Source organism: Microtus pennsylvanicus, chromosome 13 (assembly GCF_037038515.1).
Source record: "Microtus pennsylvanicus isolate mMicPen1 chromosome 13, mMicPen1.hap1, whole genome shotgun sequence".
NCBI lineage: Eukaryota > Metazoa > Chordata > Mammalia > Rodentia > Cricetidae > Microtus > Microtus pennsylvanicus.
The window spans coordinates 64661747-64680920 of NC_134591.1; the positions used below are offsets into that span (position 1 = coordinate 64661747).

At 47.8% G+C, this 19174-nt stretch overlaps 1 protein-coding gene across 4 annotated transcripts in view; it reads left to right on the forward strand.

Annotated features, from left to right (window-relative positions):
* Wasf2 (WASP family member 2) overlaps positions 1-18466 on the forward strand; it is a 74600-nt gene extending 56134 nt beyond the window's left edge. For all 4 annotated transcript variants that reach the window (XM_075944642.1, XM_075944643.1, XM_075944645.1 and 1 more), the window contains exons 3-9: positions 3350-3484; positions 3976-4129; positions 7159-7276; positions 8272-8402; positions 11143-11298; positions 13203-13711; positions 14369-18466. In XM_075944642.1, coding sequence (XP_075800757.1) covers positions 3350-3484; positions 3976-4129; positions 7159-7276; positions 8272-8402; positions 11143-11298; positions 13203-13711; positions 14369-14526 — 1361 coding nt within the window. In that variant the 3' untranslated portion in view covers positions 14527-18466. The remainder of the gene's footprint in view (positions 1-3349; positions 3485-3975; positions 4130-7158; positions 7277-8271; positions 8403-11142; positions 11299-13202; positions 13712-14368) is intronic.
* The last annotated feature ends 708 nt before the right edge of the window (positions 18467-19174 follow it).

The window sequence follows — 19174 nt, forward strand, 5'->3', positions numbered from 1 at the left end:
GATCTTGGGGGAGGATTGAAGGGAGTAGGGGAGAGGCAGGGAGGGGAGCAGATAAAAATGTAGAACTCAATAAATATCATAAAATAAATAAACAAAAAAAGGAAAACAACAAAAAAAGTCTTAATTATCTTTTACAATTTCATGTATGTAAACAGTGTATCTTGATCACATCGACTACGCCCCAGATTTCCCCTCCCACATGCCCCAGTAACTCCCAACATATCCCACAGACCAGGTCAGACTCACAGGGATTCATGCTGGCTTAGATAGCAACTCTTAAAAATTGTCTCTGTGGCTGAATGACATAAGAAAGAAGTTCATTGTAACAGCTTATTTAATCTTTCTAGTAACCTCACAGTCCCCAGTACACAGGTGAGACCAAATTTGAGAGATTGTGACTTCCTACGAAGTACACGGGGGCTGGAGAGATGGCTTGGCTCTTAGGAGTGTTTGTTGCACCCAAATCTGGTGGTGCACCCCTTTAATCCCAGCACCCTCAAAGCAGAGGCAAGTGAGTCTTTGTGAATTTGAGGCCAACCAAAGCTACACAACAAAGCTACAAAAGAACGAACAAAATAGAACACTTCTGGTTCTGTTTTTGTTTTTTAAGACAGAATTTCTCTGAGTAGCTTTCCTGGAACTCATTCTGTAAACCAGTAAACCATGTTGGCCTTGAGCTCACAGAGATCCACCTGCCTCTGCAGGAACTATAGGTGTGTGCCATCACCACCTAGCCTGCAGTTGGGGACTAAACGTGTGTGCCATCACCACCTAGCACCTAGCCTGCAGTTGCAGTTCTTACTGAAAACCAGAGTTGCTTCCCTGCACCCATGTGGTGGCTTACAACCTCCTCTAGCTCCAGTTCCAAGAGAGCTGGCACCCTCATCTGGCCTCTGTGGGTACCCACATGGCCATGTGCATACTAACATGTAGAAACACGTACACATGAATAAAAATAAATATTAAAAGGAAGTACACTGGCATAGGCCAGGTATAGTGGTGTGCACTAGTGATCGGACACTGAGGAAGAAAAGGATGAGCTCTTGGCAGGTTTGAGGCCAGCCTGGTCTGTTATGTGAATTTGAAACCAACCAGGGGAATGCAGAGAGACACTGTCTAAAAATAAAATTCTGAGACATAACAATCCAGGTCTTCTGATTTGAAACCCACTACTCTTTCCATTTCTCAGAGTGTGATTCTGAGTCTGCTCAGGGCCTGACCTGATGTTTCAGTGGGAAAGTCTTCACCTTACCTGCCTTACTTGCTCTTTAAAAACGGGAAGAGGAGCACTGGGGTTGGTACCACACACCTTTAATCTTAGCACCCAGGTAGCAGAGGCAGGCAGATCTCTGAGTTCAAGGCCAGCCTGGTCTACAGTGTGAGTTCTATGATAGCCAGGGCTACACAGAGAAACCCTGTCTGCGGGTGGATGAGTGGGAACAGGAAGAGGAAAACTGGGCATGCACCTTCAATCTTCCCACTTGGAAAGCAGAGACAGGCAGATAGATCTCTTGAGTTCAAAAAGACCTTGTATGATGGCTCTGGAGAGGAACAATCTTGTGTTGTCCATGATTAATACACTAGATGAGAAATTGCTTAGTAGAATTTCAAACCAAGATAGGACATCTCTCAGGGGCCTGAACTTACCCACTTCTGACACAGATGCAGAGCTGCTTCTAGTGGTGAAAAGGCCACTTTGTCATCTCTAACTAAGGCTTTCAAAGTTCTGTTCTACACAGCAAGTTCTGGGCTAGCCAGGGCACAGTTAGACCCCCATCTCAAAAAGAGGAAAAAAAGAATGCCAATTTTGTATATTGAGGTCCTTTTTGAGATTTTACTTGATGTCCCTCTCTACTGAGGAACAGAAATTCTGAGTCCTCTCTTGGAGACAGAAAGACAATTTGACTTGTTTTTTCTTTTCTGCCAGAGCAGTTGAATTTTTGCTTTTGAGACAGGGTTTCACTGTGTAGCCCTGGCTGGCCTTGAACTAACAGCAGTCTTCCTTAACTTCTCAAGTGCTCAGGTTACAGGTGTAAGCCACCATCATTGGGTATTTTTAAGGCTGGTCTATTTTCTATGCATAATGTTGTATATTTATTTGCTTTTTTTTTCCCAAATACACTTTTCATTACTTGGTGGAGCAGGAACACTGCCATATCAACAATGGAGATCAAATAGGATCCTTTACGTGCAGAGCAGAAATGCAGCTTGTTGGCCATTCTGAGTCCTTTGAGCGCAGGAATTTGCCTTTGTTGTTGCTGCATGGGACCATGCAGTACACAGGGTTAGAAACTCCTCGTGGACTCAAATTCACCACCAGTTCCCCATGCCTTGTTCTCTGGGCTCCACTGGGAAGGTTGGCTGTAGTTCACCCTGAGGGTGTGGTTTTGGCCTTTCAAACTGAGTTAGCCTAATTCCCCTCTCAAATATGTACTGAGCTTAGAAAAAAAGTGAGATTGATCTTTAAATAGGTCTCCGAATATCTTTAGGTTGGGCAGTCACTTATGTCCACCTTTGCTTTGTGAATAAAAAAAAAACCCTGAGATGATAATTTATCCATTGCTACCTCTTTCCATTCCTATTGAGAAAGGACCTCATGGCTCAGAATAACGATATGGTGGTGCCAAATTGCTATTTCTTTGGCTGCAAATTCTCCTTGCATTCAGGGTTGAAAGTACAGAACTCTTTCTTGTTTTAAAAAGCGGTACGTTGTGGGAAAAGACCAGTATATGTTGTTTTTTTAGGGAGGACTTGAACATTTCAGCTTTTCACTTGTTCCCTGGGGTGTAGATTTGAAGGATTGTAACCTAGAGCAAAGACTTTGAAAGTTGTGGGTTAGAGGACGTAAGGTGACCTTTGCACCCTTAGAAGCAGTTCTGCATTTCTGTGTGGGGTGCAGATAAGTTCAGGCTCCTTAGAGATACCCTCATCCTGGTTTACAGTGGACTTTTGAAATCCTACTGAGGAAGTAATTTCTTATCTAGTGTATTAATCATGGACACCTGGTAGCTCCTCTTAACTCTCAGTCTGCTCTCGAGCCATTTCACAAGGTACTTTGCAGAATAGGAGGGGCTAAGAGCTGGGGACAAATGTTTGCATATACTGTCTGCTCTTCCAGGACTAATTTGTTGACATTATACCTTTTGATTTTGTTCAGCCTGCTTTGAATTTGTGTTTGTTCAGAATTTGCCAAGAAGGTTCTATTAGTTATGGACTATATACACGCAGACTGCCAAGGCCATGGTGAACATCTCGCATGTGTGTTTGGTGGATGGTACACTCTTTGGTCACTGGTTTGTGTTTCTATCATTCCTGTGCACTAGGTGACTTGGTCTCTTTGCTCTTCTAGGTAAATATGCAGAGGACATTTTCGGAGAGATTTGTACTCAGGCGAGTGCCTTTGCCTCCCGGGTAAACTCCCTTGCTGAGCGAGTTGACCGAGTACAAGTTAAAGTCACTCAGCTGGATCCCAAGGAAGAAGAAGGTAAGGAGGCTGAGCCAGAGCTGCAGGCTCTGCTGAGCAGTGTCTGAGAATTCTGCCCCTGGTTTGTTAAAACGCAAGGAGCGAAATCAGAGAGACTGGTACAATTCTGCTTTGAGGTGACATCAGCCTAGATGGTGTAAAGAGACCTTTTTAACTCTGCCACACTCCCTTTCTCCCATTCCCGAGTTCTCTTGTTCTCTAACCTCCTTTCCCTCAGTACTGTTTGCTACCTTAAAAGTATGTGGAGGATTCGTTCACCTAAAGCGAGGCCTGCGAGATCTGGCCACATAGTAAACCTTTGTGTTGCTTCATTCTGTTCAGTCGTGAAATGGCTGGGCTGCTGACAGCCTGTGGGGCTTCCCCAGAGGGGGAGGGAAAAACCTGGCTGCAGACGGCTGCAGCCAAGAAACGCAGCAGCTGAGGCCTCTCCGACTGGTGTGACTCAGGGTTTGCCTGTCGTCCATTTTCTAATGCCTTCCATCTTCTCTTAGTCTCACTACAAGGAATCAACACTCGGAAGGCCTTCAGGAGCTCCACCACCCAAGACCAGAAGCTTTTTGACAGAAATTCTCTGCCAGTGCCTGTTTTAGAAACCTATAACAGCTGTGACGCTCCCCCGCCTCTCAACAATCTAAGTCCTTACAGGTAATAGCTCTCCCTTGTTGGGGGTGTCTGTGATTAGAAACACTGCATTGTCTAACATATCTAATCAGAATGTTTATATCAGAGAATCTTACTGAGCTTGGTGTCTGCCCCGGTGGTGCTTACGGCAGCAGAGACGGAGTTCCCTCGCTTGCGCTCTGAAAGTCATGCTGCATCTACGTATACGTCACGGTGCAGGCTGAAGACTTTAATTTGGTAAAAGCTAATCCATCTGGATTCCATCCAAGGAAGTTAGTTATTCCAGAAGCAAAAGGACTTGTTAGCAGGCAGTTCTGCAGCATGGATTCCCAAGGGCTACATTCTAGCAGGGCTTCTACTTACTGGGAAAACTAGATTCCCAGATGTTTGGGCAAGTTGGTGGAAGCAGCCTCAGATGGGCTGCTCTAGGCTGGAGAGGGCCTTCCAGAGCGTGGGGAGTAGGTGGTGTCCTTCCATGTGAGCGTCAGTCCTTCATCTCCCTTTAGATATTTCTGCAAGGACCTACCTTGCTGTAGATAGACACGGGAAAAGGAAGGTAGCCTTAAACATGGCTTTAAGTCCTCCCCTCTGGTGATTTGGTAATATTGTCATCATACACAGACCAACTAAACAGAAGTAGAAAGTGAATATTTATTTTGCTTGTATCCATAAATAACTTTGGAACAGGTAAAAGTAATTACAAGTAGCTGAAGGTGGATGTTGTCTGTCAGACATGGGCATACTGCAAAACAGCGTGTGTGTGTGTGTGTGTGTGTGTGTGTGTGTGTGTGTGTGTGTGTGAGAGAGAGAGAGAGAGAGAGAGAGAGAGAGAGAGAGAGAGAGAGAGAGAGAGAGAGAGAGCGCGCTCTGTGAGTCAAGGACACTGGCCTGTTCAGAGAGCATCAGATAGGAACTTGGTAGCTTCTCATGCAGATAGAGAAGAGGCTCAGAGTATCTGCCCTTTGTTACTCTTTTTTTTTTTTGTGTGTGGTTTTTCGAGGCAGGGTTTCTCTGTGGTTTTGGAGCCTGTCCTGGAACTAGCTCTTGTAGACCAGGCTGGTCTCGAACTCACAGAGATCCGCCTGCCTCTGCCTCCGGAGTGCTGGGATTAAAGGCATGCGCCACCACCGCCTGGCTGTTACTCTTTTTTTAAAAAAAAAATTTATTTATTTATTTATTATGCATACAATATTCTGTCTGTGTGTATGTCTGCAGGCCAGAAGAGGGCACCAGACCTCATTACAGATGGTTGTGAGCCACCATGTGGTTGCTGGGAATTGAACTCAGGACCTTTGGAAGAGCAGGCAATGCTCTTAACCACTGAGCCATCTCTATCTCTACAGCCCTGCCCTTTGTTACTCTTATATGAGGTCTTGCTTGCCCCTGTGGCTGCCATGTCTTAGTCTGATTGAGTTTGGATAGAGTTGTATGACAGAAAGGATTGACATACCTCATAATACTGAAAGGGATATGATATAGCATTTGTGTGGTGGGATAGGATAAACAGATAATATTGAGATATTTCATCCTTCTGAAAACAGTATTTTCTTTTTTTAGAAACAAAATACCAGAATTAGTATCTCGTCTTAGTTATTTAGATTTAGCCTAACAGAAACAAACAGTGGTCTCTCTAACTCACAAGATTTGGTTAATAAAGAAATTATTAGTGTCAGAGCCTGGAGAGATAGCTAGAGAGATGACTTAGCAGTTAAGAGCACTGGCTGCTCTTCCAGAGGTTCTGAGTTCAATTCCCAGCAACCACATGGTGGCTCACAACCATCTACAATGAGATCTGGTGCCCTCTGCTGGCCTGCATGTATATGTGCAGGCAAAACTCTGTATACATGATAAATAAATAAAATCTTTTAAAAAAAGAACAATTTACTGTTCTTGCAGAAGACCAAGTTCAGTTCCCAGCACTGCATCAGGCAGCTCAAAATGCCTGTAACTATAGCTTCAGGGGATCTGATTCTGGCCTTTGTGGGCACCTACGCATGTGTGTATACATTCATAGAGACACGTGTACACATAAATTAAATGAAAATAAATCTCAGGCATTTTTTAAAAGGAATTATTAGTGTTTGATTTAGAACTGCATTCTGTGTATTTTGAGAGACAAGTAGAATTGCCTTTGGGAGTTTTTGTTTGTTTGTATTTTATTTTATTTTTGTGACAGAATCTCCCTATGTAGTCCTGGCTGTCTTAGAACTTGTTATATACACCAGGCTGGCCTCGGAATCAGCCTTTTGTGGGTTTTTGTTGTTGTTGTTGTTGTTTTTTGTTTGGGCTTGAACTCCTGACGCATCTCTCCCTGCCTCTTGAGGGCCAGGATTATAGATGTGTACCACCAGTCCTGGATTCCAACTTTGTTTTTGTTATTGTTGTTTGTCTGTTTGTTTGGTTTGGTTTTTTTGAGACAGGGTTTCTCTGTGTAGCCCTGGCTGTCCTGGAACTCACTTTGTAGACCAGGCTAGCCTTGAACTCAAGAGATCCACCTGCCTCTGCCTCCGAGTAGACCTTGTGGTTTTTAAAGAGTTGGCGATTGTGTTCAGTGGGTCCCCTTGGATTGATATTGGGCACTGAGCTGCTCTGGAAGGGAGCAAGAACTAGCAGTGTGCTCCTTATCTGTGTGTAGAGAACACAGGTTTCAGGTTGGTGGAGAAGACCTCAGTGCTTCCTACAGAGTGAGGAATGGATAGGAAAGGGGAACCAGTGATAGAAATCTTCTTAGAGGTACACAGTATCCAGATATCTTTAGGGAGCTGTCTGTGACCCTGCAGATGATCAAAATAATCAGAGTTCCTGCTGCTCTAGCCTGTTCTCTCTCTGACCATGCACATTCCTGTATGGGAATTGAAGGTGCGGCAAAGGTCTGTGAGGAGTTGAGGGACACCATTCGGGGCCATTGAGAATCCGTGTGGGGGAGGAGATGTGCAATCAATGTGGTTTCATGGTTCTGTAGTAAAAACTGCTAACTGGTTGGTGTTGGAATATTGGATTCGGGTGGGAGCTCATCTCTCTACTGACAGCTACTTGTCTTCGTTTCTATCCAGGGATGATGGAAAAGAGGCACTCAAATTCTACACTAACCCTTCCTACTTCTTTGATCTTTGGAAGGAGAAGATGCTGCAGGACACCAAGGATATCATGAAAGAGAAGAGAAAGCATAGGGTGAGGGGAAAGGGGCCTCTGTTCTACACATCAGTAGGCACGATTGTGGAGGGGGGATGAAAAGGAAGCCAGTCTTATGTGAAGTAATTCCAAGTGGCTGCTTGCTTGGATGCCAGGTAAAACTCTTAAAAAAGAAAAAGAATGTGTCCACACCAAACACCACCAGGATGAGAAAGTATAAATCACACCAAAAATGTGCTCGTTCCCCTGGTACTATTAACAATTGAGTATATTTGAGCTGAGTTTCAGAAATTGACTTTTCTATTCATCATTTATTTTTCTTGCAATTTGCACCTGACTCTGCTGGACACTCTGCTAGCCTGGTCCCATCCCTGCCGGTTTTGCAGCTCATTTCTCAGTGACAAGCCCCAGGTTCTGCGATATTTGGTTTACAGCAGAAGATTAACCCCTTCACTACTGTGTGGGCGAAGCCAGGGTCTGCCTGGTTTGTAGAGATGCTTCTCTCTCTTTAGGCTCCTGGTGCTTTGTGACCTGCCAGCACTGACCTCACAATCCCATTAGCATGGCTGTCAGCAGGCCCAAGAGAGTACTGGAGGCTAGTGCAGCTGCAGGAGCTGGAAAATCCTTCATTGGTTTTAGTTTTGTTTTGTTTTTTAACTGTTTCCTTCTCTCTGCCCCAGATCTCTAGAGCGGTCAATCCTCGTCCCTTGACTGACCTTTGTGGCACAGCAAATAACAAATAAGTGTTTACTAGAGTGCCTAACGAGGCGGGGCAGCTACCGGAGAGGTGGCTGGCTAGCCCTCCTTTCTGCTCGGGGTTCTTGTGTGTGAAACTGAGCAAATGTTTTGCCTGGGAGGTGGTTTGAATTAGACGGCCTCAGGTCACTGCAAACCTGGTAATTCTGTAAATTCTGCTGTTATCATGTATTGTCTAGGCAAATCATCTCATGAGTGTGTCCACGGAGATGGGTAGAATTTTAATGAAGCCCTTTAGAAAGTGTTTTACAAAGGCTTTCTGTCCTTTTTCATTATAGAAAGAAAAGAAAGATAATCCGAATAGAGGGAATGTAAACCCACGCAAAATCAAGACACGTAAGGAAGAGTGGGAGAAAATGAAGATGGGACAAGAATTTGTCGAATCCAAAGAAAAACTGGGACCTTCTGGGTAGGTGATGGGTTTTCTGTTTTGTTTTGGTTTTGGTTTTGTTTTTTCGAGACAGAGTTTCTCTGAGTAACAGCTTTGGCTGTCCTGGAACTAGCTCTTGTAGACCAGGCTGGCCTTGAACTCACAGAGATCTGCCCGCCTCTACCTCCCGAGTGCTGAGATTAAAGGTGTGTGCCACCACAGCCTAGCATGATACCTTCCACACCCTTTAGGCCAATAGCTTGATGAAATTTCTAAGTAAGGCAAGAGACTCAGTGATTCAGATGAGGTGACTAAAGTGGGCTGAAAGGGAAGGCCCATGCTTTAGTGCTGTTATTCTGCCGGAAACCAGTATACCTAAGGCCTCAGAGGGAAGATTGAAAGAGCAGGAAAAATGGTCTTGGGAGTCCTTTGCTTCCAGAGCACACAAGAAGGTTGTGCTGAAGAGTTGAGTACGGGAGGGGCGGGGGTAGGCAAGCTGTGCTCGTTACCAAAACAGATTTTCAGCCGGTTTTTGTCAGTCTTGGGAGAGAGGCTAGCCAAAGGGACTGAACGCAGACCTCAGAGTCAGTGCGGGAAAGGTTGCTGGGTTACTGTGGGAAGTGGGGGATGTCGTCCTGACCCATTTCCCAATACCAAATCACACTGGAGGTTTAAAGGGGAGAATGGATTTAAAGCTTGGTTTGATGCTTATCCTGATGTCTGACCCCTGTGACATTCAAAGCCAAGTCACCATGACTGCTTGGCATGAGTGTCACCCTGGCTTTTCCTCTAAAGTCATTGCATTCTGACTGTCAAAGGACCATGCCAGCCCATACTGGGTGTTGAGGAGTGATAAAAAGAAAGAGTTGAGTTGTTCTTGCTTTTAGGAATAACTCTACCATGAAAATCTTGACTTTTAAAAATCTTGACACTTGTGACACTTATTCTTCCTGGATTCAGAGATTTGTTTTATAAGCATGATGAAGACAGTGAGAGGAAAAATGACCTTTCTACAGAGAAACCAGTACTGAGGGTGCCTTCACTGATCTCACCACTCAGTAAGAGGCCGTTTTGTTCCCCAGTCCCACCTCATTCTGACAGTCACACAGCGTAGGATTACTGACTCTGAGGCCATAATGCCAACTGTCAAAAATGTGTGTCTCCCAATCTGGTGTACGGAGCTAGTTCCAGGACAGCCAGGGCTGTGACAAAGAAACTGTCTCAAAGAACAAAACAAAAAAAAAATGTTTCCTTTTGAGACTTAGGTAGTAAGGACTAGGCGTGCTCTCCCCGCCCCCATTTTCCTATTATCCAAGAGGTTTAGAATTGGCTGTTTGGCCGCTCTGTAAGAACATGCTTGTGGGTGAAGTTGTCAAAGAAATGTGCCCAGGTTTGGGGGTTTTCACAGTAGAGCATCGTCCACCTTAATTACTGCCCTACAACTCTTCCTGGGACCTGTTGATAAGCTCTGTAGAGCTCAGCAGTGCTGGAAAGGAGAGGAAGAGAAGGCAGAGTGGCCAGCTTTGCTAGCTGGTGCCCAGTGTACTTATGCTAATACGCAGGCTTCTTGCTTGGTGTGTCCATGCTTGTATGAAGTTTTGATGTTTGTCCAGAGCCAACTCGTCCAGGGCCCAGCACTTAGAGAAATGGATTTTCATGCAGCTAGCTCTAGCACCCTGCGTAAGCAGCCACTCGTCATGTGCTACCACATGGCAACCTGCATTCATCTTTGATTTGATTTTGCAATCAAATGCGCCCTTAGCCTTTGAACACTCCATGGACTTGCCTACTTCAAAATCAGGCTGCATGCCAGTCACGTGTTTGCAGCTAACCTCTAGAACTTGGCTTCATTCTTTGCCTTAAGGTTTTGGGATTCAGGTTTAGCTGTACCTAATACTTGGGAGAGCTTTTTTTTTTTTGGTTTTTTGAGACAGGGTTTCTCTGTGGTTTTTGGAGCCTGTCCTGGAACTAGCTCTGTAGACCAGGCTGGTCTCGAACTGGGAGAGCATTTAAAAGAACTGCTGGGTTTGATCTATCTATCTCTCTATATATATTATATATTTATATACATATACACACATATATATGTATGTATGTATGTATGCATGTACATGTATATACACATAGAGAGATAGTGAAATAGAGAGACAAAGTCTCATTTGTGACCCTGGCTGGCGTGGAACTTGGTGTGTCTACCGTGCTGGCCTCATAATCACAGAGATCACCTGTCTTTGCCTCCCCAGTGCTGGACCTAACGGCTGCCACACCTAGCCTAAAGTATAATTTTGGTGTAACAGGAAATACATGGAGAATCTCCCTAATAACTTTTTGTTGTTGTTGTGTTATTGGGTTTTTTTGTTTGTTTGAGACAGGGTTCCTCTGTCCTGGAACTCGCTCTGTAGACCAGGCGATTAAAGGCATGTGCATGCGCCACCACTGCCTGGCTCCTCCCTTAATAACTTTTGTGTTAAATGTATTTATGTAGTATCTTTTAGTAAGAAAAGAGAGGACTGGAGAGATGGCTCAGTGATTAAGAGCACTGACTGACTGCTCTTCCAGAGGTCCTGAGTTCAATTTCCAGCAACCACATGGTAGCTCACAACCATCTATAATGAAATCTGGTGCCCTCTTCTGGTGTGCAGGCAAAACAAAACAAAACAAAACAAAACTGTATACATAATAAATCTAAAAAAAAAAAGGGGTTACTCAGGTTCTGTGTTTGATGCTTTGGATGGAAATAGACTCTAAACGACCACTCTGACATTGGTTATGTTATCAGATACTCATCCACCTTGGTCTACCAGAATGGCAGCATTGGCTCTGTTGAAAATGTGGATACAGGGAGCTACCCACCACCACCACAATCAGACTCCACCTCCTCACCTTCTCCTTCCTTCTCTGAAGACAACTTGCCTCCCCCACCAGCAGAATTCAGGTAAATGGCAGAACCTCTGCATCCATCCTGGATAGTAGAACACTCAAGAACAAAGTGAAGAGTTCAGAGTCTAGGCCAGGACCACTAGGGTGACTTGAGGCAAGCGTGTGTAAGATAATAGGAATATCATTTGTCAACTGTTAGCAGTGTTATTACCTCACAGACAGGAGTGATGACTTTTTTTTTTTCTTTATTATTTCAAGACAAGGTTTCTCTGTGTAACCCTGTTGTTCTGGAACTCATTTTATAGACCAGGCTGACCTCAAAGTCACAGAGATCTTCCTGCTTCTGCCTCCCAAGTGGTAGGAGTAAAGGCGTGCCACCGCCCCCACACATCAACTTTGGTGAAATAGCAGGATGGGGGACCTAGTAGACCTTTATCTCACGTCTGTCAGCCCAGCAGAATTCAAGGCTAGCCTGGGGAAGGGAGACACGACTAAGCGACTTGCAGCCTGTCCCTTCGCTTGTTTGTTTGCTGGTGTCTTACAAAGGATTGCCCATGTGGCTAGACAGGTCTGAGGGTCCTTTAGGCTCCTCTGTTCTCTTAGTTCTTTTTCTTCCCTATGCCTGAGAACTAGGTCTGCACAGGTGCTATTTTTTCCTGGATTCTGCATAATTTGTGGCTGGATATGTGAAGGATCAGATGGAGACCTCAAACAGTGCTGGCCTCTTCCTCTTTCCCCGTTCTGGGCCCTCACATTGCTAAAACCCAAGTCTTCTCCCTCCAAAGGCATAATTTTATTTATTTTATTTTTTTTATTTTATTTTTTTTTTTTTTTGGTTTTTCGAGACAGGGTTTCTCTGTGGCTTTGGAGCCTGTCCTGGAACTAGCTCTTGTAGACCAGGCTGGTCTCAAACTCACAGAAATCCGCCTGCCTCTGCCTCCCGAGTGCTGGGATTAAAGGCGTGTGCCACCACTGCCTGGCCATAATTTTCTTTCTGGGTTTTTGGGGTTTTTTTTCCCCCTGAGACAGGGGTTCTCTGGGTAACAGCTCTGGCTGTCCTGGAACCTGCTCTGTAGACCTGGCTGGCCTCAAACTCAAAGGACAGAGATTCACCTGCCTCTGGGATTAAGGGCTTGAGTCAGCATTCCTGGTAGTGTGGTGGTATGTGCTTTAATCCCAGCATTCAGGAGGCAGAGATCTCTTTCAGTTTGAGGCCAACCTGGTCTACATAGCAAGTTTTAGGCCAGCCAGAGATAACATACATAGTGAGACGCTGTTCCAAATAAACAAAACCCATAATTTTAGCACATGGAAGGCCAAGACAGAAGATTGTCGTGTGTTCTAGGCCAGCCTGGACTACATAATATCCTACCTTCATTTGGCCAGCTTCAAATAGATTTTTGCACCCACCAAATCAAATGAGTATTCAGAGCCTAAGAAACAGAACCCAGTAGACGGATAGAGCTTGAATTTTTTTGTTTGGTTGGTTTTTGTTTGTTTTTGTTTTTCTAGACAAGGTTTCGCTGTGTAGTCCTGGCTATCCTGGAATTCATTCTGCAGTCCAGGCTGGCCTTGAATTCAGATTCTCTGTCCCCCAAGTGCGTGGATTAAAGATGTGCACTCCCACCGCCCAGCTTTGAATTTTTGTTCTAGCTCTTTCCTGTATGTATTTAGGTCTAGCTCTAGGTGTAAACTGGCAACCACCCATGGGCCCCTCTCTCTAAGAGGGTTCAGAATGGAGCCATCTCCTGGAAGGCCCTACCTGCCAGGGCAGCCCTCTGATAATCTGCTTCAGTTTCTAGAAAGTTTTTTCCCCACAGTACTGTTCCTTTCCCTCTGTTTGAGCCACAGTAAAATGAGAGAGTCAGCTAAGGAGGGCCAGAGCTTATAGATAGGCCTGCCTCTGGGCAGGTTGGTGTCGTGAGAGTGATGGTGAGTCTTGTCTCCTTGGCCTTTTAGCTACCCTGCAGACAACCAAAGAGGATCTGTCTTGGCTGGACCCAAAAGAACCAGCGTGGTCAGCCCAAGCCATCCACCCCCAGCTCCTCCTCTGAGCTCTCCACCAGGCCCTAAACCTGGCTTTTCTCCACCACCTGCTCCTCCACCTCCACCTCCAATGGGTGTGCCGCCTCCACTACCACCTATAGGATTTGGGTCTCCTGGGACCCCTCCGCCACCATCACCTCCATCTTTTCCACCTCACCCTGATTTCGCTGCCCCTCCGCCACCTCCCCCCCCACCAGCAACTGACTACCCAATGCCACCACCTCCCTTGTCCCAACCAGCTGGAGGTGCTCCTCCCCCTCCCCCTCCTCCTCCCCCTCCAGGGCCCCCACCTCTCCCCTTTAGTGGTGCTGATGCCCAGCCTGCTGCACCACCACCACCTCTTTCCGATGCCACCAAGCCCAAGTCCTCTTTGCCTGCTGTGAGTGATGCGCGTAGTGACCTGCTTTCCGCCATCCGCCAAGGTAAATCCCGGTGGTGGGTCTGAGGATGCGCACCCTTTCTGAAGCTGGATGGGGTACAGGATCTTTCCTGAACAGCTGAGCGATTGGGACCTTGGAGGTGAGGGTGGGGCTTCCCTAAGATAGTGAGATTGAGAGTTCTTTCTACGTTTGTTGAACTTGAATTATTCTTAAGCTGGGACCCTGGAATTCCTTGAAATGAGCATGTTGAGTGTGTTTACGTACATGCTTTTTCTTGGGGGAAGATCCCCAGAAGAAAATGAATCACTGTCCCTGTGGGCGACTTTTCAGCCACTCAGCTGCAGCCGTCTTCTCTGCCCCACTGTCTATGTCCTTCTTCCCTCTTTCTCCTTCTCTTTGAGGCCAGAGTTGGTCCCAAGGGTTTGGTGTGGTTTGTCCTGTTGGTGGCCCTCTGAGCCCTGCTGTAGCTAGGGACTTTGAGCAGTCAGAGCATTTGCCTGACGGGGTAGGGTGGTGGTCCACCATCAGAAGCCTGGTGAGAAAAGGAACATGTCCGCAGCCAGGGTGTGGATTTCCTGAACCCTGTCTTTCCTTCTTTCTGTTCTTTACAGTCCTGTCCTGATCATTGGACCTTAGATTCATTCATGAGGATTTCTAGGCTAGGGCTGTGATTTTTAACTCTGCTCCCTCTCCCACCAGGCTTTCAGCTTCGAAAGGTTGAAGAGCAACGGGAACAAGAGAAGCGTGATGTGGTGGGCAATGATGTGGCTACCATCCTGTCACGTCGGATTGCTGTTGAGTACAGCGACTCAGAAGATGATTCCTCTGAATTTGATGAAGACGACTGGTCGGATTAACTTTCTGCCTGCTGCCCACATTCCTTTCTCTGTCCTTCCTACCTGCCTTCTTGATGTCATAACAGTCTCGTGAGGAGCAGAGGAGGACGGAGAATTGCAAGGGCCAAAGCCTTCCCTGGAGCAACCAAAGATCTAGCCAAGTGCTTTCTCTATGTACGCCTTTCCCTCTTGCTTGGCGTGGACTCCTAAGGGTCCATAGCTGAGCTGACCCCTCTTCTCCTCAAGTGACTGTTAACTGTTGAAAGGAAGGAAAGCCCTACAACAGATCTCTTTGGTTGGGTTTCAACTGGAGATAGTGCCTTCTCCTAAGAACCCTTTTAACCCATGGCCTTCCTCAGAACCCTTCCATTTGGCTACTTGAGATAATGCTGCCTCCTGGTCTTAAAGAGATAGGTACGGCCTGTGTGGACACACCTGGTCCCTTTTCTATACCTGAGAGTATAGGGCAGGCCACGTGCCCTGGCAACTAGACTGTCACCCCTCCCCCACCCTACACTTAGCCCTCTGCAGCAGGTGGGGCTGCTTCTGTTCAGCCTTGTCTGGATGCCTTTGTTCCAGAAGGCATCAGGCCCCTAAAGAATGTCTCACTCCTTTGCCCAGAAGTGATGCCTTCCTGGAGGCTGGGCTGCTGCCTTCCTCCCATGCTCCTTAGTGAGCGTGGTGTTCAGGTGTCCTTTGCATGCCCCTTCCTCACCCCATGTGCCTTTAGACTGCACAGCCCAGTTTTAACCTCTGATATTCATGACCAAACTAGCCCTGACACACAGGGACCTGGGCCTCTGCTGACTGTCAGGAGCACCGCAGGACTGGAAGAGAATGGAATACCTTGGCTCCTACCCTCTCAAGGTCACACAGATAGTGGTAGAGCAGAGCCCAGGCTTCCTGTTTCCAAGTCACCTGTGTTTTCTGGGACCAAATAATGAGCACCTGCTGGAGTGTGGGCAAAGCAGCCCTGGCTCCATTCTCCTCCAGACCTCCCGAATCAGTGCTCACAGTCTGTGCCAGCCCCACTAGTACAACTTTGACACTCACAGCCTCTCTTGTAACCGTTTATTTCCCCCTTCTATCTCCAGCCAGTTGTGTGGCATAGGAGCTGTGCTGGGGAACCAGAGTAGAGAGGAGGAGTGGGGCGGCCAGCCTTAGCAGGTGCCGCCGCTCCCTTCCCCTTTTGTTTCCCCAGTTTAAGCATAGGTTCTGCCAGCTGTAGAAACTTCAGTCCCTCAGGCTGGCAGCCACAGCAGGTACCTGCCTGGGGGGGCCTGGCAGCCATGAAGGCTGAAAGGCAGGAGAACAGGGGTCTTCTTCCTGCCTCCCGCCTCACTGCATGGTGTTGTTGACGCCCCGTATACCCCCCTTCCCAGAACTAATACGCAGGTGCTATTATTCAGGAAAACACTGGACAGCTCTGGCCAACAGCAAGCTTTCTTCTCTCTGCCCCAACTATTGTGTGGCTCTTGTGCTGAAATCGCCTTCTCTGGCTTCAGAACCTGAAACAAAGAGAAACAGGATCTGTCTCTACCCAGCACAGCAAATGGTTGTAGTAATTGCCAAAGCCCTCATAAACCCCTCTGGCTTGAGGAGACTGCAATCACGGGCATTGCTGGCTGCACTTGCTGAGGACCTCCCCTCTGCCTCCTTTCTTGAACTCTGAGGTGGTGAGGGTGCAGGTGCCAGCAGGCCCCCCTGCTGTGGCTACTCCAGGGTGCCCTGTCTGTCCCTGTCCCCTCCCCCAGCCAGTGTCTGGCACAGGGCTTGGCACTCCTTGCTGCGCATGTTCCCCACCCTGTGTCTTTCATCAGAACCTTAAAATGGCTGTTGACCCCGCTGCAGCCCAGCGGGGGCCCGAGAGGCAGGGGAGGGCAGTGGTCCTTCCAGATAGAAGTCCTGGGGCCCGGCCAGAGCAGGGCTTGTGCCTAATGGTTTTGACTAAATTACTCCCTCCTCCTGCTCTCCGGGAAAGGGGAGCCAGAGCCACTCAGTATGGTTCTGTTCCGACCTTGAAGGGGCGGTATTGGCCTGGCTTCTGGAATGGACAGAGTCCACCAGGAAAGACTGGGGGCAGGAGGAGATGGGGAGGGGCCCTGTCTGCGGAAGGTAGGATTAGATCATTAGCTCAGTGACCTCCTAGGGTTTCGATGTGCTGTGTTCTCATCCTACAGCTGGTTTGGTAATGATCTGCAAGTCCCGGAGAGCAACAGCACAGCTCTGCCTGACGCTCTCATTAAAATCCATGCAGCCAAGCTCTGCGCTTTGTAGCAGCCGGCCTTGCGGAGCCTCCTCGGCTTGGGGGGCTGGGGACCCAGTCAGCTGAGAAGTCCTCTAGGCTCTACTTAGGCGTATGTCTACAGAAAAATTAAAACATGCTTCTTTAAACCCAGAGCCCTTTCAAATAAGAAAGGACCCAGTGCAGATAGGTGTGTTCATGCAATCCTGCAATTGTGGAATACAATTTGCTGATTATTTAAGCTGGGCTGCGGCTGGTAAGCATGTAAAGCAGTGTCCCATAAGGACTCTTAGTGCTGAAGCCAGGGAGCCACCTCTCTTCCTGGTCTGCCTGGCCCAGGGGGCCTGCCCCCATTCCTGGGGCCCAGGGGCCCAGCTTGCAATCGGTAGTGTCAGAAGTGACTTGTGGCTTTGCTTTGGTCCTGAGATGATTTCATTCCGGCGGGGAGGGGGTCCCTTGGAGGCTCAGAGCAGCTGGCCCAAGCTCCGGCTCGCCTCCTCCAGTGGAAGCTCAAGCGCCCTCAGAAACGACCCTGGCCAATGTCACCGCAGAGCTGGGGCAGTGCTGTCAGGGCTAATGTGAAATCTCTTCCCGTGGCGCCGATGCTCCGACTGTGCAGCGCCAGCTTGGACAGATTGAGGTCTCTGTGGCTTTGGTGACCCTGCTTAAGCATTCCCACCGTGTCCCTGCTCTGCGCTAGGACTACCTCCTGCTGCAGCCCCTTACTTGACCCCAGGGCCTGGGGAGGGAGGCAGTGTGCCAGGGCCAGGCGCTCCAATTCAGAAGACATGTCAGCCCTCTTGGGGCAGCAAGCTTCGAGCCTGGGACCAGGTGTCACCCAGGAAGTGCCTTCTGTGCTTCCTGCCATGTCCACTTGAATAGGGCCTCGGCGAAGGCCGGGAACGGTTTTGTTACTGAACCTTGCTCAGTTAATTCACTTGAGAAACTAACCAATTTTACTTTCTGCCTAGAACAATGTACACATAGGAGAGAAAGCTGTCATGCTCCCAAAGTGCCTTGTTTTCTCTGATATAAATATATTTATAAGGACATACTCCAATAGGTTCTTGGGTGTGTTTCCCACATCAAGATTTTGTGAGCTAATATATAGTGGGGGTCTGTCTGAACATAGACCCCCTTTCCCCTAAAGCTAGGGAAGGGGATCTGAGAGGTGGAATAAAGCCACCGTCACAGTGGCGAAAGAGCATCCACCAGCCGTGCAGTGCTGGTGCACACCTTTCATCCCAGCACTTGGGAGGCAGAGGCAGGCAGGCCTGTGAGTTCAAGCCCAGTGTGGTCTACAGGGCGAGTTCCAGGACAGCCAGGACTGTTGTTACACAGGGAATCCCTGTCTCTCTCTAAACAAACAAAAAGAACAGCCACCCAAAAAAAAAAAAAAAAGATGTGTAGGACAATATTTCAGGTAGATCAGGCTGGCCTTGGGCTTGCTAAGTAGCTGAAACTGGCCTTGAACTCCTGATCCTCTTGCCTCAACCTCCAGGAGGTTGTAGGAATTGTAGGCCTGTCTTGCCTGGCCAGGACAACCAGTTTGTTTTTTTTTTCCAAGTCTGGTTTCATTTGCTTCTGTTTGGCTCATTGTGTGAGCCATATTTGTGCTCCAGTGACCTGAAGGTTCCATGTAACTTCTATGTATACACATGAATAGTTTAAATGTCAGCATTTTCAATAATTTGATAAATTCTTCATAGCCACCCAGTCACCTCTGCTATGTTTGTGTGTGTTTCATGGGAAAGAGGGATCAGAAGAGGCAGCCCTGAGGGCCGCAGGTGAGTGAGGGAGCTCTGTGAGGCTCTGGCATGGGTGGGCTCCACGGGCAGGAGGCTTCCAGTTGGTTTGTGGACACAGAGCCCTTCTGTGAGGACAGCCTCAGAGCTGGCTGCCCACAGCTCCATGCACCAGGCAGGAGAGGTGCACACACTGAATGCTGATTCTGTCTCCCAACATCTGGCGGGCATCTTGTCTGCCTCACAGACCCGAGCAACTTACCTTAAATAGCACGGTATACAATGGAATCCGATAAAAAAAAAAAAGGTTTAGACTGCTCCATGCCCCACCCCTTGCTTGCCTGAGGAAGAATGAGGCGGCTGAGTTTGCATTCTGACCCCCCAAAATGACCTACCCAGGAAGCAAGGGTTGTTTGGAGCACAGCTGCTGTGGGTTACTGTCCCTTGGGCTAATTTATGAACAGACACCCAGTTCCAGGCCCAGCAGACACAGCGGGGTGGCCCCGGGGATATGAGAGGGAGAAGGGTCGGTGGCACAGTTGGTCACCACGCCTGCTGTTCGCAGAGAGTCACCCACGGGCGTCCCGGGAGAGGGGGCAGAAGTTATGAATTGTCAGCAAGTGCTGCGCCAGCCCAGCCGCTCTGAGCTCATCGCTGGAGGTGGGGTGCCGGGGAGGGG